Below are 21,829 nucleotides of genomic sequence, written 5' to 3'. Positions count from 1 at the left end.
ATTAAATGCAGCCCTGGCTTGTAGATACTTAACTTAGATAGATATCCACTGGACTGTGTTTGAGGACTCATGTTCTCTGCTATTTCTATTTGTTATTTTTTAATCAGTCCCTCACTGCTAACTTTATTTATTGTTTTTGTTTCCTGTATCTTTTGGGGGAGATGACTTATACTGGTCCTTGGGCAGTAGTGGCCATGTTTTGATGATGAAATCACTCAGCGTGGCACTTGGTATGTTTTTTTCAATGAGGACACTTGCCTTTGATGGGGAGGATGGATTTATTACATTTCATCTTTTGTGCAAGAAGAAGAAGAAGAAGAAGAACCCCCCCCCCACACACACACCCCCCTCCAAGACTCACACCATTCCCTTTGAGACATAAGAGTCCAACCACCATTCTCCCTCTTGTGCCTGTGTACTTGGTGGTTTTCGGGTGAAAGAAGGGGAAACCTCCTCTCTGTTACAAGATGGAAATATGTGTTGTACACTGACAGGACTAATCCCAACAGAACAAAAGACCTCTGTGGAGCATCCTGTGGACTGACACAGCCAGTCATTTAGCAGTGAATCTCAAAATGTGTGAATAACAGCGAGGGGGAAATCAGGGAGATTATCAAACCGAAACACTGTGGACCTGCACTGTGGGAGGGGCTGAGGGGCGTGGAGAGAGGTGAGGAGGAGCGTGGCTGGGCTGACGTGACGTGTCACTGGGGTGATTTGGCTCTGGTGATAGTCCACTTCACCTACCCAGTGGCACTACAGATGTAAATGAATCAGCACTTACCAGATCGGGAACAGGGAGAGAAGAGGGGGAGAGTGACAGACAGGGAGAGAGAGAGAGGGAGAGAGATATTCAAATGCAGAAGAAGGAGCAGAAATGATGGCTCTGGAACGATGGAGATCACCCATGCATAAACCTGTTTGTCATACCCTGCTACTCTACATTACTTTAATATTCTCCATCGGCTGTTTATTACTGTACTGTTTCCAATGTGGAAATCAACCGTGCTTCCTTGACTGGTTTGTCTGATTGGATTTCATTGTTCTTTCAGACAATATGTCAGGAGTGTGCATTTTATTTTTAATACAAAATGTCCAACCAGAACCAATAACACTGTGGTTGACAGATTTTTTGTTGTTGAAATATTGATACAGATGATAGATATTTTATAGTTTACTCATTAAAGGCTGTTGTGAGAGATGGGTGTGTGTCATGGGTGTGTGCACCCTTGTATGTATGCAGATTGTGTGGATCTCAGAGCTGGGAACACTTATGGTAATTCTGCAAAAAAATGTTATACCATCTGCAGATTTCACTGCTCCTGCCGACTGGACCAGCAGTTGGTGTGAGTATGTGTGTGTGTGTGTGTGTGTGTGTGTGTGTGTGTGTGTGTGTGTGTGTGTGTGTGTGTGTGTGTGTGTGTGTGTGTGTGTCAGGTTTTGTGTGTGTGTGTGTCTGTGTCAGGTTTTGTGTCTCCTGCCGACTCAGACCAGCAGTTGTTCCACCTGCAGCCCATTAACACAGATGTCTCTCCTTCCCTGCTGCGGCTGCTTGAGCTCGACTGAAAAGCCTTGTTTGCCTAGTCTGTGTTTCTATAAAAATAACACCGCTCTCTGTGCTCAAACCAATACTGGCTGCACAATAACGGAGGGCACAAACAGGGTCATCTGGGCATCCGTCACCTAGCACACTTTCTGGGTGAAATGGTTCTCATCATTATCGTCATTAACATCATCATTATCATCATTTATTGCACATTCACATCCACTTTCAGTCTGGCCTCTTCATGCCCCCTCCCTCAGTGGAGTGCCCATCACCAAACCCACACACGACTTGGATGCATCTGGTATTCTAAGAGTATTCAGATTTCAGCTGGTTTTATTTCCAGGAGGAAGGACTGTTATCAGGACTGTGTAGTTAACTGCTAACTTTTTTTTGTCTACCCTCCATCTTTTTTCCTGTGTACTTTTTGTCGGTTGCTGCTGTGGAAACATCGCTCTCTCTTCCTTTGTTGGACTCTGTGTTATACTGAGAAAAAAATGGACTATTTTGTATAAAGGATGTCTCTTTTCTATGTGATTAAAAGGGAGATGTGCAAAGCCATGTGGAGTCCGGTGTTGGTTTTGTTGGGCGGCTGTGGGGTGCCTTTGCCTGTCGTTCAGTCTTATTTATCTGTATCTGTTTGGTGTACCTGTGAGTGAGTTGACCGTTAAGGTTTTGTCCTAGAACACACTAATTCCTCTAAAGCAACATCCAGCAGCTCCCTGGGCTGTGGTACAGAATTATTGATTTCCACTGCTATGGCCTCCTCATATCCCACAGGCAAATGCGCACTCTCTCACTGAGAGACACATTCTGCACGCCTACACAGTTGATAAAGCCTTGATGATTTCCGTGTACTCACTGCTCTCTCTCTCTCTCTGTTGTTAATCTTCTCTGTCTAAATGCACGCAGTGCACACTACTGAAACATAAATACCTGTTCTCACATTCTCACATTACTCTGTTTATGACTGTCTTTGCACTATGTCAAACACGGTTGTACGCCCTAACACAGAGGGACAGCAATTAAGACTGACAAGGAGAGGAGAAAAACAAATGAATTAGTCTGCTGGGAAAATAAGCTGCTTAGAATGGTAGCAACCTTTCAATGAACCCATTTCCACTGAAAATATGTTATTTATGTTTTGCAAATGAAGGTTTTTCTTCACTCTTTTCTTTCCAAAGCTAGTTTGACAGGGGAAGTGACCATTTTGTCTCAGTCTCAATCAGTGATAAACTGATAAACTAAATGTATAGGTCTGCTATACTGTAGGTACCCCTTTGAAAACAAGTCAATTTTTGATGACCAAAAAAGACTGCAAAAAGAAACAAATCAGACAAATAGACAGAGACATGTGCAGGCCTGGGGAAACACAGTCATTTGTACAGGAGTGACGTTTTATCCCTCTTTCCCCCGACCCTTCCAGAGGACAGTCTAAGTGCTCTAGGCCTCTTGTCTTTTATAGGATTACCAGGGTACCATATTAAATAGAAACATGTCAAAAGGTTGACGGGGTGGGGGGGGGGGTGAGACAGGGGCGAGCCAATGTCACTATTTCCGATCTTTATTAGGAGCGACACAAACAGCCCCCCCCCCCCCAAAACAACCCCCTCCTCTGCCACCCTCCCTCTCTGTATTGATTAGTTGAGAGTAGGGGTGAGGTCAGCAGGCATGCGTCTGATTTTCTTTCCCTCTGTCTCTCACACTCCATTTGTCTCTGTCTGTTTCTATACTACCACCCCCATCCACTGCCTTTGCTTCATCCATCCATCCATCCCCTCCTCTTTCCCTCTCTCACTCTGTGTGGATTTTCTCTTTGTCTGTGTGTCCTTCATTTGACATACATAAATCAATCAGTCAATCCAATTTAATTCGGAGCAAAGCCCCAAGGACTTGCCTTTGAGCCATTGCTCTGGAAAAGTAACGGAATCCACTGTCTAATTACATTCCAAATCATATTATGATTATAATCGTGGATTGAATTAACAGATATAATTTCGTTTTGATTCCTAGATACAATGCAGCCAATTAGGTGTAAAGAAGTCCAATTAGGAGAAGCGAAGCGCAGGTACAAGTTCTCGACCGCCACAAATGCGATTGTAATGATCAGCGTATAATCAGTCCTGTGTTTGTCTTTATGATGGGATGAGATGAATCCTACAGGCAGTCTACAGTACAGTCTACAGTATGTGAGCATTGGCTTACTAGAGTTCTGTGGCCTTATAGGCATATCACAAACACACACACACATCACACATGCACTCTCTTAGGGACATCTGGATGCACAACACCACACTGATTTAGTGCCAACCCTTCTCTCCCCACTCCAGGAACCCCATTCATTACACAAGCCAGTGTCTAAATCCTCACGCTATCCTTCACAGACAGGGCTGTCGGCTGATCGATACAGCTGGAATAAATCAATCGATGCCCCCGCCACTCAAACTGACTCTCTCTGCCCACACCCTGTCCCAATACTTAGCACCACCCTTGTTGTTGTTTCAGTCCCAACCTCCACAGCTCTGGCGCTGACCCCTCCTTTACCTCTTTGTCATTTGTCTTTAGAGTCAATCTTACCTCTCAAGAGTCCCACTGCTTTCAATAATACAGAGCATAATATACAGTATATCTTTTTAACCTTCCCTCCTCCTCTTTCTGAGATTCATGTGTTTGCCCTATTATAGACTATCATTTCACATCACATCAAATCCTATGTCATTTGCCCATTTCCAGGGTTTTTTTCCTTGTCTAGAACATGGTACATGCATATATCACTTTTGCTACTGCCATTCTTATCACTTCTTTGGGTCCTGCTCTCCCTTTTTCTTGGGTGTTGCTCTCCCTCTCATTTTTCTCTCATTGCTGTCGCCTCTTCTGCAGGCAATCTAGCTGTGCAGTGAGCTGTGAAAGACTCTCTCTCTTTCCCTCAGTCATAAACACTCACACACACATCCATATACCCACACACTCACATTCCACATACATTGCACACCTACACAGATATACCATATCCATATACATTACTATGCTGACACATGCACACATGCGCATAAGACCAGCAGTGTTACTGCATTGAACTGTGATGTTACCTAAGCATGCACACACACACACACACACACACACACACACACACACACACACCCAACCAACCAACCACCCCCCCCCCCCCCCCCCCCCCCATACATACACACACACACACACACACACACACTCACACAGTTCCATTGGTTTTTGATGTCGTCATTGTCGTCCCTCCCCTTCTCAAACACACATACTCACATTACATATAGTTATGGTCATTATCATTATGTATGATATTAATTAGTTTTGAATTTTAAAAAAGTATTGCTGGCAACACCCAGTAGTGTATTTGCTGAGCTCCTGCTACCACCTGCAGATATAGAGGGGTAACTGCAGCTAAGCAAGGAAGGCAACTTACAGTACCATAAGGTACAGATCCAAAGGTTCATAACACCAGCACTGTTACCGCATTGAACTGTGATGTTAAGTGCGTGTGCACACACACGCGCACACACACACACACACACACACACACACACACACACACACACACACACACACACACACACACACACATTCTGTGAAATTATACATTTATAATAACTTTCATAAAAGACTCATCAACATGTTGTCCTCAAATCAAATGTTTTGTTTAGACATTTATTTCTATCCAGAGGCATGAGATTGAGAACAGAATGGGTTACATATTAGGAGACACTCTGCCTGCAATATTGATTGGCACTGGAGCAATTAAAGGTCTCTGCTGCCAATAAGCAGTTTGAGATAAAAGCTGCCAGCTCAATCAGGCGACTCTAGGGCTGCAGTGGTCTCTCACATGGCTTGGTAATTATAATCACCTTGTGAGTATGGAAGGGGAATGAGGACATAAATATTACAGGGGAACATTGACCAGTGATGGAAATGGGGGGAACCCACGGGAATAGACATCCAGGATGAAACTGGTGGGTGGAAATATACTATAATATCAGCATTAAGTTTACCCACTGGACTCACCGTAGTTCCTATACCTCCGCTGGCTCAGCACCATTGCAGTCAGTTACTGAAGCTGAGGTGCTGGACAAGCTCCTCAAACTAGACTGTAAAAAGCCAACAGGGTTGGATGGTCTAGACCCATTTTTCATTGCAGCCCCTATCTCACACCTTTTTAAACCTCTCTATACATGCTGCAGAATGTCAGAGTGTGTGGTAAGTGTCTTTTATTTAAGGGGGGGGGGGGTGATCAAGCTGATCCTTACTGTTATAGGCCCATCTCTATCTTACCATGCATATCTAAGGTGTTGGATGAATAAATAGGTAACTGACCAACCTTTTAAATACTGTGGTGATTTTTCAACTATGTAATCTGGTCTTCGTTCTGCTCATGGATGTATTACAGCAACGCTAAAGGTCCTCAAAAACATTACCACTGCTCTTGATAATAAACAATCATCTGCTGCTGTCTTCATAGACTTAACAAAGGCCTTTGATACTGTCGACAATTCCATTATTGTCAGTAGATTATGAAATATTGGTTCATTGAACAATCTCTTGCCTGGTTTGTCAGTCTCTGGAAGAGTGCAATGTGTGAAGTCTAATGATGTACTGTCTCTGCATTTGTCCATCACTAAGGGAGTATCTCAAGGTTCCATACAAGGCCCCACACTATTGTCCATCTACATCAATAACATAGCTCAAGCGGTAGGAAGGAAATGTTCATTTCAGATGACACAGTACCCACTGGACTCACCGTAGTTCCTATACCTCCGCTGGCTCAGCACCATTGCAGTCAGTTACTGAAGCTGAGGTGCTGGACAAGCTCCTCAAACTAGACTGTAAAAAGCCAACAGGGTTGGATGGTCTAGACCCATTTTTCATTGCAGCCCCAATCTCACACCTTTTTAAACCTCTCTATACATGCTGCAGAATGTCAGAGTGTGTGGTAAGTGTCTTTTATTTAAGGGGGGGGGGGGGGGGGGGGGGTGATCAAGCTGATCCTAACTGTTATAGGCCCATCTCTATCTTACCATGCATATCTAAGGTGTTGGATGAATAAATAGGTAACTGACCAACCTTTTAAATACTGTGGTGATTTTTCAACTATGTAATCTGGTCTTCGTTCTGCTCATGGATGTATTACAGCAACGCTAAAGGTCCTCAAAAACATTACCACTGCTCTTGATAATAAACAATCATCTGCTGCTGTCTTCATAGACTTAACAAAGGCCTTTGATACTGTCGACAATTCCATTATTGTCAGTAGATTACGAAATATTGGTTCATTGAACAATCTCTTGCCTGGTTTGTCAGTCTCTGGAAGAGTGCAATGTGTGATGTACTGTCTCTGCATTTGTCCATCACTAAGGGAGTATCTCAAGGTTCCATACAAGGCCCCACACTATTGTCCATCTACATCAATAACATAGCTCAAGCGGTAGGAAGGAAATGTTCATTTCAGATGACACAGTTCTGTACACAATTGAATTCTGTAACAGAAGACCTTCAGAAAAGCTTCCTTAACATCCAGCAGGCGTTCTCTGTCCTTAACCTGGTTCATAGCACAAGCAAAACCAAAGTTATGCTTTTTGGTAGAAAGAGCCCTGATTTGCACCCGTAAGATCCCCACCTATGATGGGTCAGAGCTGGAGATGGTTACCTGTTACATGTACTTAGGTATATGGCTGGATAGTGCTCTATCCTTTTCAAAGCACATTTCTAAGTCACAGGCCAAGGTCAAGTCCAGGCTTGGATTTTTATATCGGAACAGGACCTTTCACCCCCTCTGTTGACACTAGTACAGATGACCATCCTCCCCATGCTTGACTCTGGGGACGTCATCTACAGGTCAGCATGTAACGGAGCCCTTGAGAAGCTAGATGTGCTTTATCATTCTGCCATCAGGTTTGTCACCAGTGTCCCTTATAAGAATAATCACTGCACTCTACACTAATCTGTTCATTACAAACTAGGTGCAACATCCATTGGTCCATGTTCACTTACAAAACCTTCCTAGGTCCAACTCACCTATACATGATATCCCTGGTACACAGCTACTCCTTTACTTACAACACCAGATCTGCCCGTCACATTCAGTTAAAGATTCCTAAAACTCTTACACCCTTGGGTTGCTCCTCTTTTCAGCTTGCTGCAGCCAGTGACTGAAATGAGCTAACTTTAAGAATTCAATCACAGACATTTTCTCTGACACCTGTACTTGTTACCCTCATTAATTATGTTATCATGGTCATTCTCACTGACACAAATGTGTTACTCTACCGAATCAAATCAATGATGGACATCACCTGATATCCTATCAAATTATTGCTGACTGTCTACTGTCTATGCTGACTGTTTTTACTAAATGTTGTGTTGTTGCCACTATGTTGTGACATCTGTTTGTCTTGTTCTTTAACTGTTCTGTATTGACTTTTGTGTTTGTCATGTGTCCCTGTGTTGTGATGTCTGTCTATCTTATTGCACCGCACTTCCCAGTCGTAAAATAAAGGCAAAAAATGTTTTAATTACAATAATAAAAGGACTCAGTCCCACTCCAGTCTTTTTGGGGGTGTAAGCACTGGTGTTATTTTTGGGAAGTTGTGTTTCCTTCACCCAGGGGGATTCTGAGGACTGCGAGCAGGGAAGATCAAACTTCTAAGTCCCAAAAATATCCCATTGACTCCAAGTCAGGGTAAGTCCATCATGTGTCATATGAATAAGACATTTGTACAGCTTGGAGCTGAACATGCAAAATATTCCATGCCACTATAAAGATAATATAGTATAGCCTTCAAAACCCACCCAGCACATATGCAATCAACTACTGAAGGCCTATTGATGACTGTGCATATGAAAAAGTACACCTTATAATTTATATATATATATATATATATATATATATTAAATCATGGATCCACGGAATGAACTAGAATGTACTGGATGATAACGGTACTTCAACCATGACTTCGACGCTTGTGTTATTCAGCGCACTCTACGCGCATATGCTTTTGATTCGCTGAGACGTATTCAATGACATCTATTGAACCAATTATATATCAATGCGGTGAAAATATACATTGAGGAAGTTCAAGATTTGCGCGTATACTTGGGTTGCCATTCAAGTAAATGGTAGGGCTTTAGCTTTTCAAAAATGTTACGCATTGCCTGTTAATCTTTATAAATACATACTGCATACAATATATCGGAAGGAACATTTCAGTGAGCACAACAACATACTGGTATTCGGTATCTGGTATTCGTTCTTGGTTACGATCACCGACTTTTTAATACAAAATCTGGCAACCTTGCTCGATAGTGTTCAAGGGGCGGCGCTCATTCTGTGTCGTTTCACAGTAGTTTCTGGAACCTCATGGTCATACCATGGAGAAAGTGAGTAGCAACTGTCACCAGGAGTGTGATTATCAAAATTATTATATTTCTCTTAAATAATTACTTTATTAGCACAATGTCTGTGTATTGGTGGTGATGATCACATGTTTGGCCATTAACAGTAAGCAATAGTTGGCTAGCTTATGCATTCATATTACTCAGTATTTCGGGCTTCATTGTTAGCTAGCTAGCTACTAGCCGGTTAGCGAGTTTTATTTAGCTAGTCAATTGTGTGTTCGTTTTTCTTTTCTACGAGCACTTCTTTCGTGCCAGAACCAGTTATCTATGACACCACAAGCCTAGCTGGCTTAGTTAGCCAGGCAACACGCCAACTAACTTAGATAATCAGTTATAGCTGTCTAGCTAGCCTATTCACCTGGCCTGTCCGTTCATAAAACCGTAATAACTAGCTAGCTAACTGCACTGCAGAAACGGTCGAACGAGCGAGTTGTCAGTTCAGCTGTCGTTGCCAGCTCTGACTCAGCTACATAGCTAGTTGTGAACAGCAATCTGAATTCACAACCGTGAGTTAACGTTACTATCTTTGTTAACTGTCAACTGAATGCAAATCACAGTCCGCTCAGCAGGAGGTTGTAAATGTTAGTTCACCGCAATACTGCAATGGTCTTCAATCACCTTGAAAATCAATGAGCTTGATAACTGTATTTTACTTATATGGGAACACATGACAGTAATGTCTTCCACGCTCTACTAGTTACTAGCTACATGTCATGTTCCCATGTCCTTAATGTCAAGAACAGCTGATTTTGGGCTAGCCCTACAGACGTTATTTATCTTCCTGCTCTAGTACAGTACTCAGATTTGCAATTCACCCCACAATATATGTATTTGTATGCATTTAACTGTCGAGAGTACACTACAGAGTTAACCTAGTTCTCATTTAATCGTGCCAAGAAGGGTTGGTGTAGGAATGAAGGGGGTTTAACTGCTGTCAAGGTGTTGCATTGGGCATGTATGATTCCACAGGGCATTATTATTGTCACAGTGAATTTAATCAGGTCCCTCCTTTCCTGCATAGGTGACACAGTTGAAAGACCAGGGCAACAAGGCACTCAGTGCAGGGAAGATCGACGAGGCCGTCCGCTGCTACACCGAAGCGTTGGCCCTCGACCCCTCAAACCATGTCCTCTTCAGCAACCGCTCGGCTGCCCACGCCAAGAAGGGCGACTACGAGAGCGCTCTACAGGACGCCTGTCAGACCATCAAGATTAAATCCGACTGGGGCAAGGTGAGGTGACAACACCATGCAGTTGTTCGGTCAGGATGGCCTTGTCAAAGGTTATTGTTAGAACTGACATGCCTCCGTCTCTGAACTTTGCTTGCACAGGGCTACTCACGAAAAGCTGCAGCCCTTGAGTTCCTTGGACGGTTTGAGGATGCCAAACTGACATACCAAGAGGGGTTAAGAGAAGAGCCCAGCAATCAACAGCTGAAGGAGGGACTACAGAACATAGAGGCCCGGCTAGCAGGTAGAGAATGTGGTCACAACTGCACATATCCAATTGCTTTCTTAATGTATCTGCTAGCAAATTATCTCTTGTGATGTAATGTAGTTGTTTTTAGATTAAGTTGTGGTGGCCTGTGTGAACCTCTGATGTAGGCAGAGGAACAAATATGTTACCAATGATGGTGTTTAAAAAGCAAAGCATAACAACATCTTGCATGCTGTTATACAGTGTCCTGCATAAGAATTTGGACAGTGAACCATTTGTTATTCTTTTGGAACGACTCCAAAAGTTTTGATTTGAAATCAAAACATTAATATGAAAAGAACAAGATAAAGAATAGATTGCCAGCTTTTATTCGAGGATATTTGTGTAAATATTGATTTCACCATTTAGGAAACAACAGCATCCTGAGTTGTGATTGTTATCTCACCTTGCCCCACCAGAAAAAAAGATGATGAACCCCTTTTCCATGCCCAACATGTTTGAGAAGCTGGAGAGTGACCCTCGGACTCATGCCCTGATGTCAGATCCAGGGTACAGAGAGCTCCTGGAGCAGCTCAGGGACAAGCCATCTGAACTGGGCACGTGAGTGTGTTTCCATGGATACCACTTGTCTGCACCTCAGTGTTGTATGTATTTTTTCGGGGTTTGCAGTTGCTTGTCTAACATAAAACACAATCAGTATAGACTGTATTGACACACATCTCTGACTGTAGTCATAAGGACAATGCAATTCCTTATGACATTTCTGAGAACATTCTATGGTTTGAATCAAACACCTCTGTCTCAATGTCTGTAGGAAGCTGCAGGACCCTAGAGTAATGACCACTCTCTCTGTACTGCTGGGATTAGACCTCGCTGGGATGGATGAAGATGAGGAGCCCGCTCCACCTCCACCCCCCAAACCTAAACAGACCCAGCCGCCCCCTCCCAAAGAGGAGGACCTACCTGAGAACAAGAGACAAGTAAACCAAACCAGATTTTAAGTTATTTCAAAGACTCATAGTGAGGGTGATGACAGAATTTTGTTTATGTGCATGACTCTCCTCCTAGCATTCAGAAATATGTGTGCTGTGTCTATTGATCTCAGCATTTTTTCCTAAACCCTTCAAATCTCCATTGTACTTTCTCAGGCTCTGAAGGAGAAGGAGCTTGGCAACAATGCATACAAAAAGAAGGACTTTGCCACTGCACTGAAACATTATGAAGAGGCCGTCAAGCATGACCCCACCAACATGGCTTATATTTCTAATCAAGCAGGTATAGAATTGCTAATGTGCTGCAAGACAAACAAGCAGAGGACACGTGTGCATAAATGATTTAAAATATGAACTCTTTCAAGTCTTGTTTTTAGTCCAATAACACAGTTTGCAAAACAACCTTTCAGGAGTTTTCCCATATTTATCTGCCCAACATCTTATTTATCTGCTCTTTATATGAAGAAATAATCTTGTAATTTCATCTGTAGAATTATTTGGCTGTGGAATTAATTCCCTTGACCTGAGTCATGTATGGATAAGTAAGCAAGCTTGTTTGATCAAGGGCAGAATATCATTTTAAGGTGCCTCTCGGCAATAATAATTATCTTTTATGGGAAACTCATATTTAGGAATGTACTACTCAATGACTAAGCTTTCCTACGATTCAAGAGAATGCATTTATGATCTGTAAAATCAGATGAGTGGGAAATGCGGTGGTTGTGTTACCACTAAAAGCCTCTCTTTCTTTCTTCCCTGTTTCCGTTCTAGCTGTGTACTTTGAGAAGGGGGAGTATGTCAAGTGTAGGGAGTTGTGTGAGAAGGCCATTGATGTGGGCAGAGAGAACCGGGAGGACTACAGACAGATTGCCAAGTGAGTTCCGCCTCAATCGTGCATCACTCACTGACACAATGCTACATGGAACCTAAGTGAGTCACCCACTACGGTTCCAACTGTGGTGGATCTAGAACAGTGTACACTGTGGATCCATCAAGGAGTGCTGCCTAAACCTTGTTAGATGAGGTCCCCTGAACAAGAAGCCAATTAGACTGTCACAGTCACCGTTCTCATCACGTCACATTCGGATAGTTCTGTTTTTAAACAGGGGAAGCTGGAGTGATGTCAGAGCCTGAGTCACCCAGCTTTCTAATTTAAGTGCATACACCCGATGCTTACTGTTTCTCTTAATCACTCTTGTTGTCTCTCAGGGCCTTGGCCAGGATTGGTAACTCGTACTTCAAGCAGGAGAAATACTCTGAGGCAGTCCAATCTTTCAACAAGAGTCTGACGGAGCACCGTGTCCCTGATGTTCTAAAGAAGTGCCAGCAGGTACAGTGTGTGTCGTTGGCCCTGACCGACGGAAGGGTGTCGGGATAGATTATGCTGGGGTCAATACATTTACTGATACTTGTAACTTGTCTCATGGTACCTTTTTTTTTCTTTCTGTAGGCGGAGAAGATATTGAAGGAGCAGGACAAACTGGCCTACATTAACCCAGAGGTAGCCCTGGAGGAGAAGAACAAGGGCAACGAGTCCTTCCAGAAAGGTGCGTGTGTGTTGGTCAAATGAGGATCAACATTTTATAAGGCTTTTATGGCATGGAGAATAGGCTAATAAGGCTAATTCCCTGCATAGAAGTTATTATATTAGCAAGCAGGGGTTAAACAAAGATTTCTTGGTCATCTCTGGATATCTGACATGCTGTCTGCGCACCCCCTGTTCCTCAGGAGACTACCCTGCAGCCATGAAACATTACTCTGAGGCCATCAAGAGGAACCCCAACGATGCCAAGCTCTTCAGCAACAGAGCTGCCTGCTACACAAAGCTGCTGGAGTTCCAGCTTGCCCTCAAGGTACAGTACGCCACGTAGCCATGCATGTACACAAACTTCATCCTCGTCACCATTAACAGATATACACAAACTTGATGATATTCACTGTTATATAAATGACTGACAGATTCCCCCTCCCTTCTTCCTCTATCGTGTAGGATTGCGAGGACTGCATCAAACTTGACCCCACATTCAGTACGTATCCAACATTGAAGAACTGTTGTGTGTTAAAAGGATCAAAAACATCCCTTCAGAGGACTCCTCCCTGACCTCACCTTATTTTATGTGTCTCTCCACAGTTAAAGGCTACACACGCAAAGCAGCTGCCTTGGAGGCCATGAAGGATTTCACCAAAGCTATGGATGCATACCAGAAGGCGCTGGAGCTTGACTCTACTTCCAAGGTACAGTATGACAAGTTTTTTTATTTCTCTAAATTATTTATTTACAATTTTTCACTTTCCTTAGAATTTGACTTCAGGAATTGTTTAGATTTCATGCTTAGTATTTCAGTTTAAACAAAGGATTTTCAGTTGCTTTTCACCTTCTTGTTGGCATCATTGAGAGGCTGTTGGTGTGTGGCAAATGGTTGACCATGACATCTGTCTTGCTTTCCTTACACCCCCCCCCCCACACACACACACACACACACACACACGTGTGTCCTCTTCCCGGTGCAGGAGGCCACAGAGGGCATTCAGCGCTGCATGATGATCCAGGCTAGTGTGCGGAACGACAGCCCGGAGGACGTGAAGAGGAGGGCCATGTCCGACCCCGAGGTGCAGCAGATTATGAGTGACCCAGCCATGCGCATGATCCTGGAGCAGATGCAGAAGGACCCACAGGCGCTCAGCGAGTAAGCAAGCCAGCTACACGCACTCAACACACTTACTATGTCATAACACACTGTCATGGATGGAATGATTGTGGAGTTAAAAGGTCTTCTATTTTCTCTCTCTCCCTCTTTTCCGTACGCTCTCAGTCACTTAAGGAATCCAGTCATTGCTCAGAAGATCCAGAAACTAATAGATGTGGGACTGATAGCCATCCGGTGATGAGAGAGGAGAGGAACGGGCCCAAACCCATGAAGAAACAGCAAGACCACAGAGGATCAAGATGCCATTCCCTCCAAATATAACCGTCCCCCACCTCTTCCACCCTCAGACTTATATTCTACCCCATTTTGCTAAAAATTAGACCTGCAAATAATTTGTTCTCATATTACGGCCCTCATGAGACTTTACTTAAAATGAAAAGCACCAACTCTCTTCCTCATCTGCAAATGTAAAAAGCACCATGGAACTGTCAGAATTTGAATTATATTGGAAAATATATCCCAGATAATCCCAGTCATTGTCCAACACCTGTTACAGGGTTAATAGACGACGCCAGCGCCTTGCTTAGCCCGACGAGGTGGCTGCATTCAGCAGTTAATGACCACTGACAGTAATGTCGTTTCAGTGGCCCTCTGTTGGATATTGAACGGAGGCGTCAAAGTGCGATATGGTTGCTTCATTTTCACTTTCTTGGCGCACTTTAAAACCTGCAAGGGTTTTTGCAAGGGATCACATTAAACGCTCAATATTTATATAGGGAGCCTGACCACGATGACATTTTGTCTCAGCCAGGAGGCGGTCATCATTCATTACAGGTCAATGCAGTTGTGTTGGTGTAGTAGAGAGAGAGAGACTGCCTTCCAAGCTCAAATGACTGTATTTTCCAGGTCTTTAGAAATAGATGCTGTCCTGTCACATGATTCTGTTGCTCTGGTCCTGGGATCAGATGGGCAAGCTTTGTGTGGACGTTAAACACTCCTTTCGCACTTCATGTCTTCTCATCTCAATAAAAACCTTTTGCCTGATATCAATGCAGAGCAGGAAGAAAACATACAGGCTATTTGGTGCTATTAATAACGACCCCAGGGCACACAAGGCCTGCAATATCATATCTTAGAATGTTTGGTCTGGTTTCTTAATGGAGGAAGGGAAGGGGGAGGATTCTGTGAAATATATGTACTGGTTCCTTCAAGCCTCATTTCAGCATTTCACTATAGCCTTGGTCTGCTAGAGTTCTTTATGACACGGTGCCACATAAATTCAGTAGAAAAGTAAATATGGGAGATTTGATCACACGAGTCCCATGATAACACAGCCTGTCCAGTATCAAATGTGGCACCCTCACACATGATGTTATATGTCAAAGACAAAAGCCCCAGAAGTGTAACGTATAAGTGAAATTAATCCTGTTCTGCAAAATATATCTGAATGTATTTCTAAGTTCCATCAGTGTCTGTGTGGTTGTGTCCTTCCACCTGTTTTTCCTATTTTAGCACTGTTTAGCATGGATGTCTTGGATTTTGAGTTGCAGTCTACATAATCAAAAAGCCCACATCTATTATACAAATTATATTCTAAAGAAGGATACTAATTACTTCAGTGCAATAATTCCTTTTAAATGACCATCTGTGCTTGGTACATCGGTTTTTGAACTTTTAAATTAATGATATTTAGCCATTGATTCTTGAAGAATGTAACTTCAGTCTCACTGTCTTACCTCATCAGAACCCAAATAGACTTGTTTTACTCCATGCAATTGTAAACAAACACTGTATACCTTCAAAACATGGTTAAAACTAATTCTGATCTCATGGATGGTCAGTCCTTGCATCCATAGCTTGGTCTATGAAATTGACATCAGTTACATTTCTCTGGACCCATCCCTCAGCTGTTTACTAAAAAAGTGGAGTTGTTGTTTGAATTATAGATTGCACCTTTACCTTTAAAACAAGATTTATTTCTATTTTCATTCAACTACTACATATTCGACCACTAGAGGTCGTAACTCACCAGTCCCTCAAAAGTGCCTGTACTCTACATTCACCCAATTGACCTGTCACTAACATACTTTACTGTTTGCTAACAGTTTGTGTAGACACTTGTCTATATTACAAAGTGCATACAACTCACCATTATCTATTCTTATGTGTTGATATTTGAGTTTTAGTATGGTAGATCAAACTGCCACAATAGTTGCTCAGACATCTATCATAACAGTATCATAACTCCCCCTTCCAAGCCACACATTGCCCTAGTTATAGCATATAGCCTGTCAAAGCAGAAGATTAATTTCTTACTTGACATTTGCTCTCATACAGGATGAGACCACAGACTTTAAGACAGAATGAGAAGGCAAGAGGAAGTGGCTCACTCATTTCACAAGCAGCATAGAGGCAGCCAGACAGTGGTAGAGAGGAGTGCACCTGTTGTTAACCTCTGAAGAAAGAAATTGGAACTTCATAATAGGTAAGGCAGCGAAATGTTCTCAATGGTAGGGAGTAGAGATGCTCAAGTTGGCATAGTTGCCATGTGTACAGAACAGTAAAATAATCTACCTTCTGAATAGCAGTGGCTTACTGATGTCAGATTTTATCATGCCTATTATAATACTATACTATGAAAGTGGCTTAATCCATATCTGAGTAAAGCAAAAAACTTGTTGCTACTCATGTATTCATTGAAGGGGCAGGTTGGAAAGCTTGGACAGGGACGCATTGTGCAGATTGATGGGTAAAGGGTTATTTATTTAGAGGAAGTCATTTGGTTTTGGTCACTCAGCAAATCTTTTTGTGTCCTTACAACATCAAGTTCTACAATGTAGAGTACATTATTACAACTCTATAATACTAATTATTAATACTAATAATAATAATATAAAACTCTCATAGTTCTACAATGTAGAGTACATTATTACAACTCTAAGTGATTCTATGTTGGGAACAGCTGAGAAGGAGAAGACTTATTACCTGTAATTGGCCTCACTACAGTACAGATATTGAAAGAAAGTCGATTTTCTTTGTTCTAATAACCATAAGCAGTCAAGCAGAGTTTGTCATGGGAAAATAAATGAGTGATACTTCAATAATAGTACTGATCAGAGGTTCTATTTTCTCTTTGTAAGTATGGCTGCTTGGGATCTATCAGTGACGGTGGAGGAGCTTGGCCCAGAGGCCCCATCCCTGAAAGTTAGTGTGACCTCTGACTTGCATATTGGGGGCGTCATTCTCAAAATTGTGGAGAAGACACGTGAGTTCCCTACCAATGTACACCACAACTTCGATCCATGGAATTAATCTTTAAGCTGCAGTACATTTTCAGAACACATCTCTTCTTTTTTGAAGTATGTTGAGGTTGTGAACATGATCACATATTCTGGGTACCTGACATCATAACATTAATTCTAAAATGATATAAAAAAAAAAAAAAACAGGAAAACAACATATTTGACAGAGAGTCCATCACCAGATACCCCCTCCTTCTGTCTACCAAAGAGATCATGAAGGATTGGTCGGACCATGCCCTCTGGTGGGAGCAGAAGCAGCGGTGGCTGCTCCAGTCGTCCTGGACCCTTGATAAGTGTGGGATCCACGCTGATGCTCGTCTGAGCCTCACACCCCAGCACAAACCCCTGAGACTGGGCCTGCCCAATGGGGTGATCCTTAAGCTTCCGGCCTGCTTCTCTAGTCCAGTCTTCCAAACCATCATGGGAATCTGTCGCTTGCTGAGTAAGTAAATGGATGGGACATGAGGTACATGGCTGTTATACCATATCATGAGAGAGTTTCTTGTTCTCGTTTCAAAGGGGAAGTATTGATTATCATAGGAAAATGATCATTGTTATTGTTGCTGATGTGAATCAGTACATGACTAGCAGGTAGCTAGCTGCTGGAGTGTAAGTGACTTTCAGGCAACCCTTAATGTTGTTTCCTCTGGTCATTCTCAGATGTACGTCACCCAGAGGAGCTTTCCTTGTTGCGGCCAGTGGAAGTGAAAAAAAAGAAAAGAGAGAAGGAGTCAGAAGAGGATGTATATGATATCACAAGTCTTCAGTTAACATCAGGTAATTAGACTGAATTTCTGAATCGGCATACTTATTAAGGACAGTAGGGTTTCAGTTCTGATGTCTTTGTCATTTATTATTATTTGTCCTGATGTCTTTGTCATTGTGATTATTCTAAAAACAATCCCATTATTCTGACAGGTGTGCAAAATCATCTTCATACCAAAACTCATATAATCATGTTACATATATGCCTCATGTGTAATGACAGGTCCAGTTCTCACCCTGTCCAATGGCATGCCTGTGCACTTTGCGGACTCGCCCCAGTTTGAGGCTGTGTATAAGGTGTTGTCTGTCAGCTTACCTGCACCTGCTCCTGAGACAATCACTAAGATGCACTGCTCTACCAGCGTTATGGACAAAGCACAAATTCATAACAGGTAACAGTATGTGTGTACGTGCGTGCGTGAGTGACAATTATGTGTGTGTGTGTGTGTGTGAAAATTAAATCTGTGTGACTAAGCTTGTATGCAGCTAATGATGTTTTTCTTTTTTTTCTTTTTGTGTTGTGAATGTGTAATGAATGTTCTCTTTAGATGGCTGGACTCGTCCCGTTCTCTACTCCAGCAGGGAGTGCAGGAGAATGACAGGCTGCTGCTGCGCTTCAAATACTACTGCTTCCATGACCTGGTGCCCAAGGTAGGTGCCCATACAAACACAAACTCTCTGAAGAGCTTTTGATTCGGTCATGAATTGGGCAGTTTGTAATCTGTCTGCATTGTCCTCTACCATCTTTACAGTATGATGCAGTCCGTCTGACCCAGCTGTATGAACAGGCTCGCTGGGCTATCTTGCTGGAAGACATTGATTGCACAGAGGAAGAGATGATGATTTTTGCTGCCCTTCAGGTACATAATAAGGGCATAACTGATTGAAGCATTCCCATTGAAGCGTTCACAAATATCTAGGTCTTTTCTTTCATGCTCTCTTTCTGTGTGTGTGTGTGTGTGTGTGTGTGTGTGTGTGTGTGTGTGTGTGTGTGTGTGTGTGTGTGTGTGTGTGTGTGTGTGTGTGTGTGTGTGTGCGTGCGTGCGTGCGTGCGTGCGTGCGTGTGTGTGTGTTTATGTGTGCAATATCCTCAGTACCACATTGGTAAGGTGTCTCTGTCAGAGCCCCAGTTGATGACATCATGTCCTATGATGGATGACCTTGACTCTGCCCTGAAGTGTTTAGAGGTGAAGATGGAGGCAGAGGTCAGCACTGAGGACATGCTGGTAAGTTCTGGGGTCATGGCTGATTTTTAAGGCAGCAGAAAGAAACTGAGTTGAGTATGGCATACATGATTTTATCTCTTCACAGGAAACAATGACAATAGCACCAGAGCTGCATGATTACCTGAAAATGTTCAGGTAAGCAGGGGTTGACAACATAAATCAGTTCAGGCTGACTGAGGCACACATCCATCTCTCAACCGGTAGCAGCTTTTTCCCTCCTTGGACTTTAAATTGGATATCGACCACACAAGATAGATGACAGTTTTTTGTAGTTTGGATGAGTTTTTAGGACATAGACACTCACACACATGCCTACTCCAAGACAGAGATCAGGCATACACACACACACATACACACACACACACACACACGCACATGCACACACACACACACACACACACACACACACACGCACACACACACACACACACACTGTCACCTGCTGTGAACTTGTGCTTTGTCATTGACATTCTGGTGCACTTTATCTCACTCTCTCCTAGACCAAAGAGACTGACTCTAAAAGGCTATAAGCAGTTCTGGTTCTCATTCAAGGACACATCCATCTCCTACTACAAGAGCAAAGAGGAGAGCCTCAAGGAGCCCATACAGCAGATGAACCTCAAAGGTTAACTATACTAAAACACACTGTAAACATGCACACACACATGCACATACTGTCACACAAAGAGACACATGTATTGTTTACATTCCCAGATCCAAAGATCATCAACATCTAAGATATATAGCTATGGTGCATTATAAAGCAGTAGCTGTATAAATATAATGTGATGTCTTTACATATTACTTAGACTAGCTAAATGAGTCAGTACTGGTTCTGTAAGATATACATTTTCTCCTCAGGCTGTGAAGTGTCACCAGACGTGAGTGTGGCTGGTCAGAAGTTCTGCATCAGGCTCCTCATCCCTGGGCCTGAGGGAATGAATGAGGTCTACTTGCGCTGTGACAATGTAAAGAAATCAATCTCAGCCTATTCTCTTCAGAGAACACTCCCCTGACCTAACAGTTACAGTAATAGTTAACCATTTCAATATCTACATATCAGTGTACTGCTATGTACAGAATGGATGATTTTACGTTTCCACTGGTGAGTTCATCCTCACAGATAGCCATGCTTCTCCTCTCATTAGGAGCTGCAGTACAGCAGGTGGATGGCAGCTTGCCGTCTAGCCTCCAAGGGGAGGACACTAGCAGACAGCTCCTTCTCCAGTGAGGTGGAGAATATCCAGTCCTTTCTCGCCATGCAGCGCACCACTGCAGGGGCTAATACTGCTCAGACAGATGAGAGCATCAACCCACACAGCCTGGTATCCACACGCTACCAGAAGAAGTATAAGGCCAAACAGGTAACAATCACATTGACTTTTGAAGAGAGAAATCTAGGAATATTGTACAATGTACGAAGCAAATATAACATTTACACTCCAGTGATTCCAACCATTTCTCTGCCCTGTCAGCTAACACCTCGCATCCTGGAAGCCTATCAGAATGTGGCCCACCTCTCTCTAACAGACGCCCTCCTCAAGTTTCTTCAGATCTGGCAGGCTCTACCTGATTTTGGGGTCTCTTATTTTGTGGTGAAGTAAGAGAAGTTTGAATGTTGTATGCTTTTGTTCACATCGCAGTACAGTCCTTTTATTGCACAAAATCTAACTTCAAATGACCCCCATGTTACGTATTCACTGCATTAACACACACAGGTTTAAGGGATGCCGTAGAGACGAGGTCCTTGGCATTGCCAACAATCGTCTTATCCGCATTGACCTCAGCATAGGGGATGTGGTGAAGACCTGGAGGTACAACAGCATGAGGCAGTGGAATGTCAACTGGGATATTCAACAGGTAGGCTGTCTCACCGTCTTCCTCTTACTGCATTAGTTTATCTGTCTACTGTACAGGTATGTGTTCAGTTAGATCACCTATCTTATTTTCTTTAATCCAGGTGGCCATCGAGTTCAATGGCAATGTGAACATTGCCTTTAGCTGTGTGACTGCTACCTGCAAGATCGTGCATGAGTACATTGGGGGCTACATCTTCATGTCCACACGCAGCCGAGAGCAAACTGAGACGTTAAACCAGGAGCTGTTTTACAAACTGACGGGTGGTCATGAGGCCCTCTAAACATCCATGAGAGAGACGTTGGAAACTCAGATTGCGCAATACTGTCTTTATGTTTTGGTAGGCTACTGACTGACATATCTGAACCAATCAAATAGCTTGTCCATCTTCTTATTTTTTTCAATCAATGTCTGAGCACTATAAGTGGTCAGTTCAACCATATGAACTAAGTCCACAGATCTGAAAGTAAGACATTTACTAAAGATGAATCAAGTTAAAACAAAAAAAAACTCAATGTAGTTGTTCATGTCTGTGTAATAATGTATAATTCATGTAGGCTATTAAAGAATAAGTACTATTCAACGTGAGGCCATTATTATTGTGTGTGTGTGTGTGTGTGTGTGTGTGTGTGTGTGTG

The 21,829-nt window shown here is 42.8% G+C and overlaps 2 protein-coding genes across 2 annotated transcripts; both read left to right on the top strand.

Moving 5' to 3' along the window:
• Positions 1 to 8,915: 8,915 nt before the first annotated feature.
• Positions 8,916 to 15,498, top strand: stip1 (stress-induced phosphoprotein 1). Its single transcript, XM_083687200.1, has 14 exons — positions 8,916 to 8,947; positions 9,987 to 10,196; positions 10,296 to 10,437; positions 10,860 to 11,001; positions 11,216 to 11,381; positions 11,550 to 11,676; positions 12,165 to 12,267; positions 12,603 to 12,723; positions 12,844 to 12,940; positions 13,122 to 13,246; positions 13,384 to 13,420; positions 13,525 to 13,628; positions 13,905 to 14,080; positions 14,207 to 15,498. Exons 1-14 carry the CDS (start codon positions 8,939 to 8,941, stop codon positions 14,277 to 14,279), a joined length of 1,632 nt encoding a protein of 543 aa, XP_083543326.1. The 5' UTR covers positions 8,916 to 8,938; the 3' UTR covers positions 14,280 to 15,498.
• Positions 15,499 to 16,456: 958 nt separating this feature from the next.
• fermt3a (FERM domain containing kindlin 3a) lies at positions 16,457 to 21,774 on the top strand. The gene is made up of 15 exons (XM_083687167.1): positions 16,457 to 16,526; positions 17,182 to 17,306; positions 17,552 to 17,785; positions 18,004 to 18,120; positions 18,332 to 18,500; positions 18,657 to 18,759; positions 18,861 to 18,968; positions 19,203 to 19,334; positions 19,420 to 19,469; positions 19,835 to 19,959; positions 20,196 to 20,302; positions 20,483 to 20,698; positions 20,810 to 20,934; positions 21,053 to 21,194; positions 21,295 to 21,774. Exons 2-15 carry the CDS (start codon positions 17,183 to 17,185, stop codon positions 21,472 to 21,474), a joined length of 1,932 nt encoding a protein of 643 aa, XP_083543293.1. The 5' UTR covers positions 16,457 to 16,526; position 17,182; the 3' UTR covers positions 21,475 to 21,774.
• The last annotated feature ends 55 nt before the right edge of the window (positions 21,775 to 21,829 follow it).

This window comes from Argentina silus (assembly GCF_951799395.1).
Source record: "Argentina silus genome assembly, chromosome: 2".
In the NCBI taxonomy this organism is placed as follows: Eukaryota; Metazoa; Chordata; class Actinopteri; order Argentiniformes; family Argentinidae; genus Argentina; species Argentina silus.
This window is presented reverse-complemented; position numbering and strand designations above follow the sequence as displayed.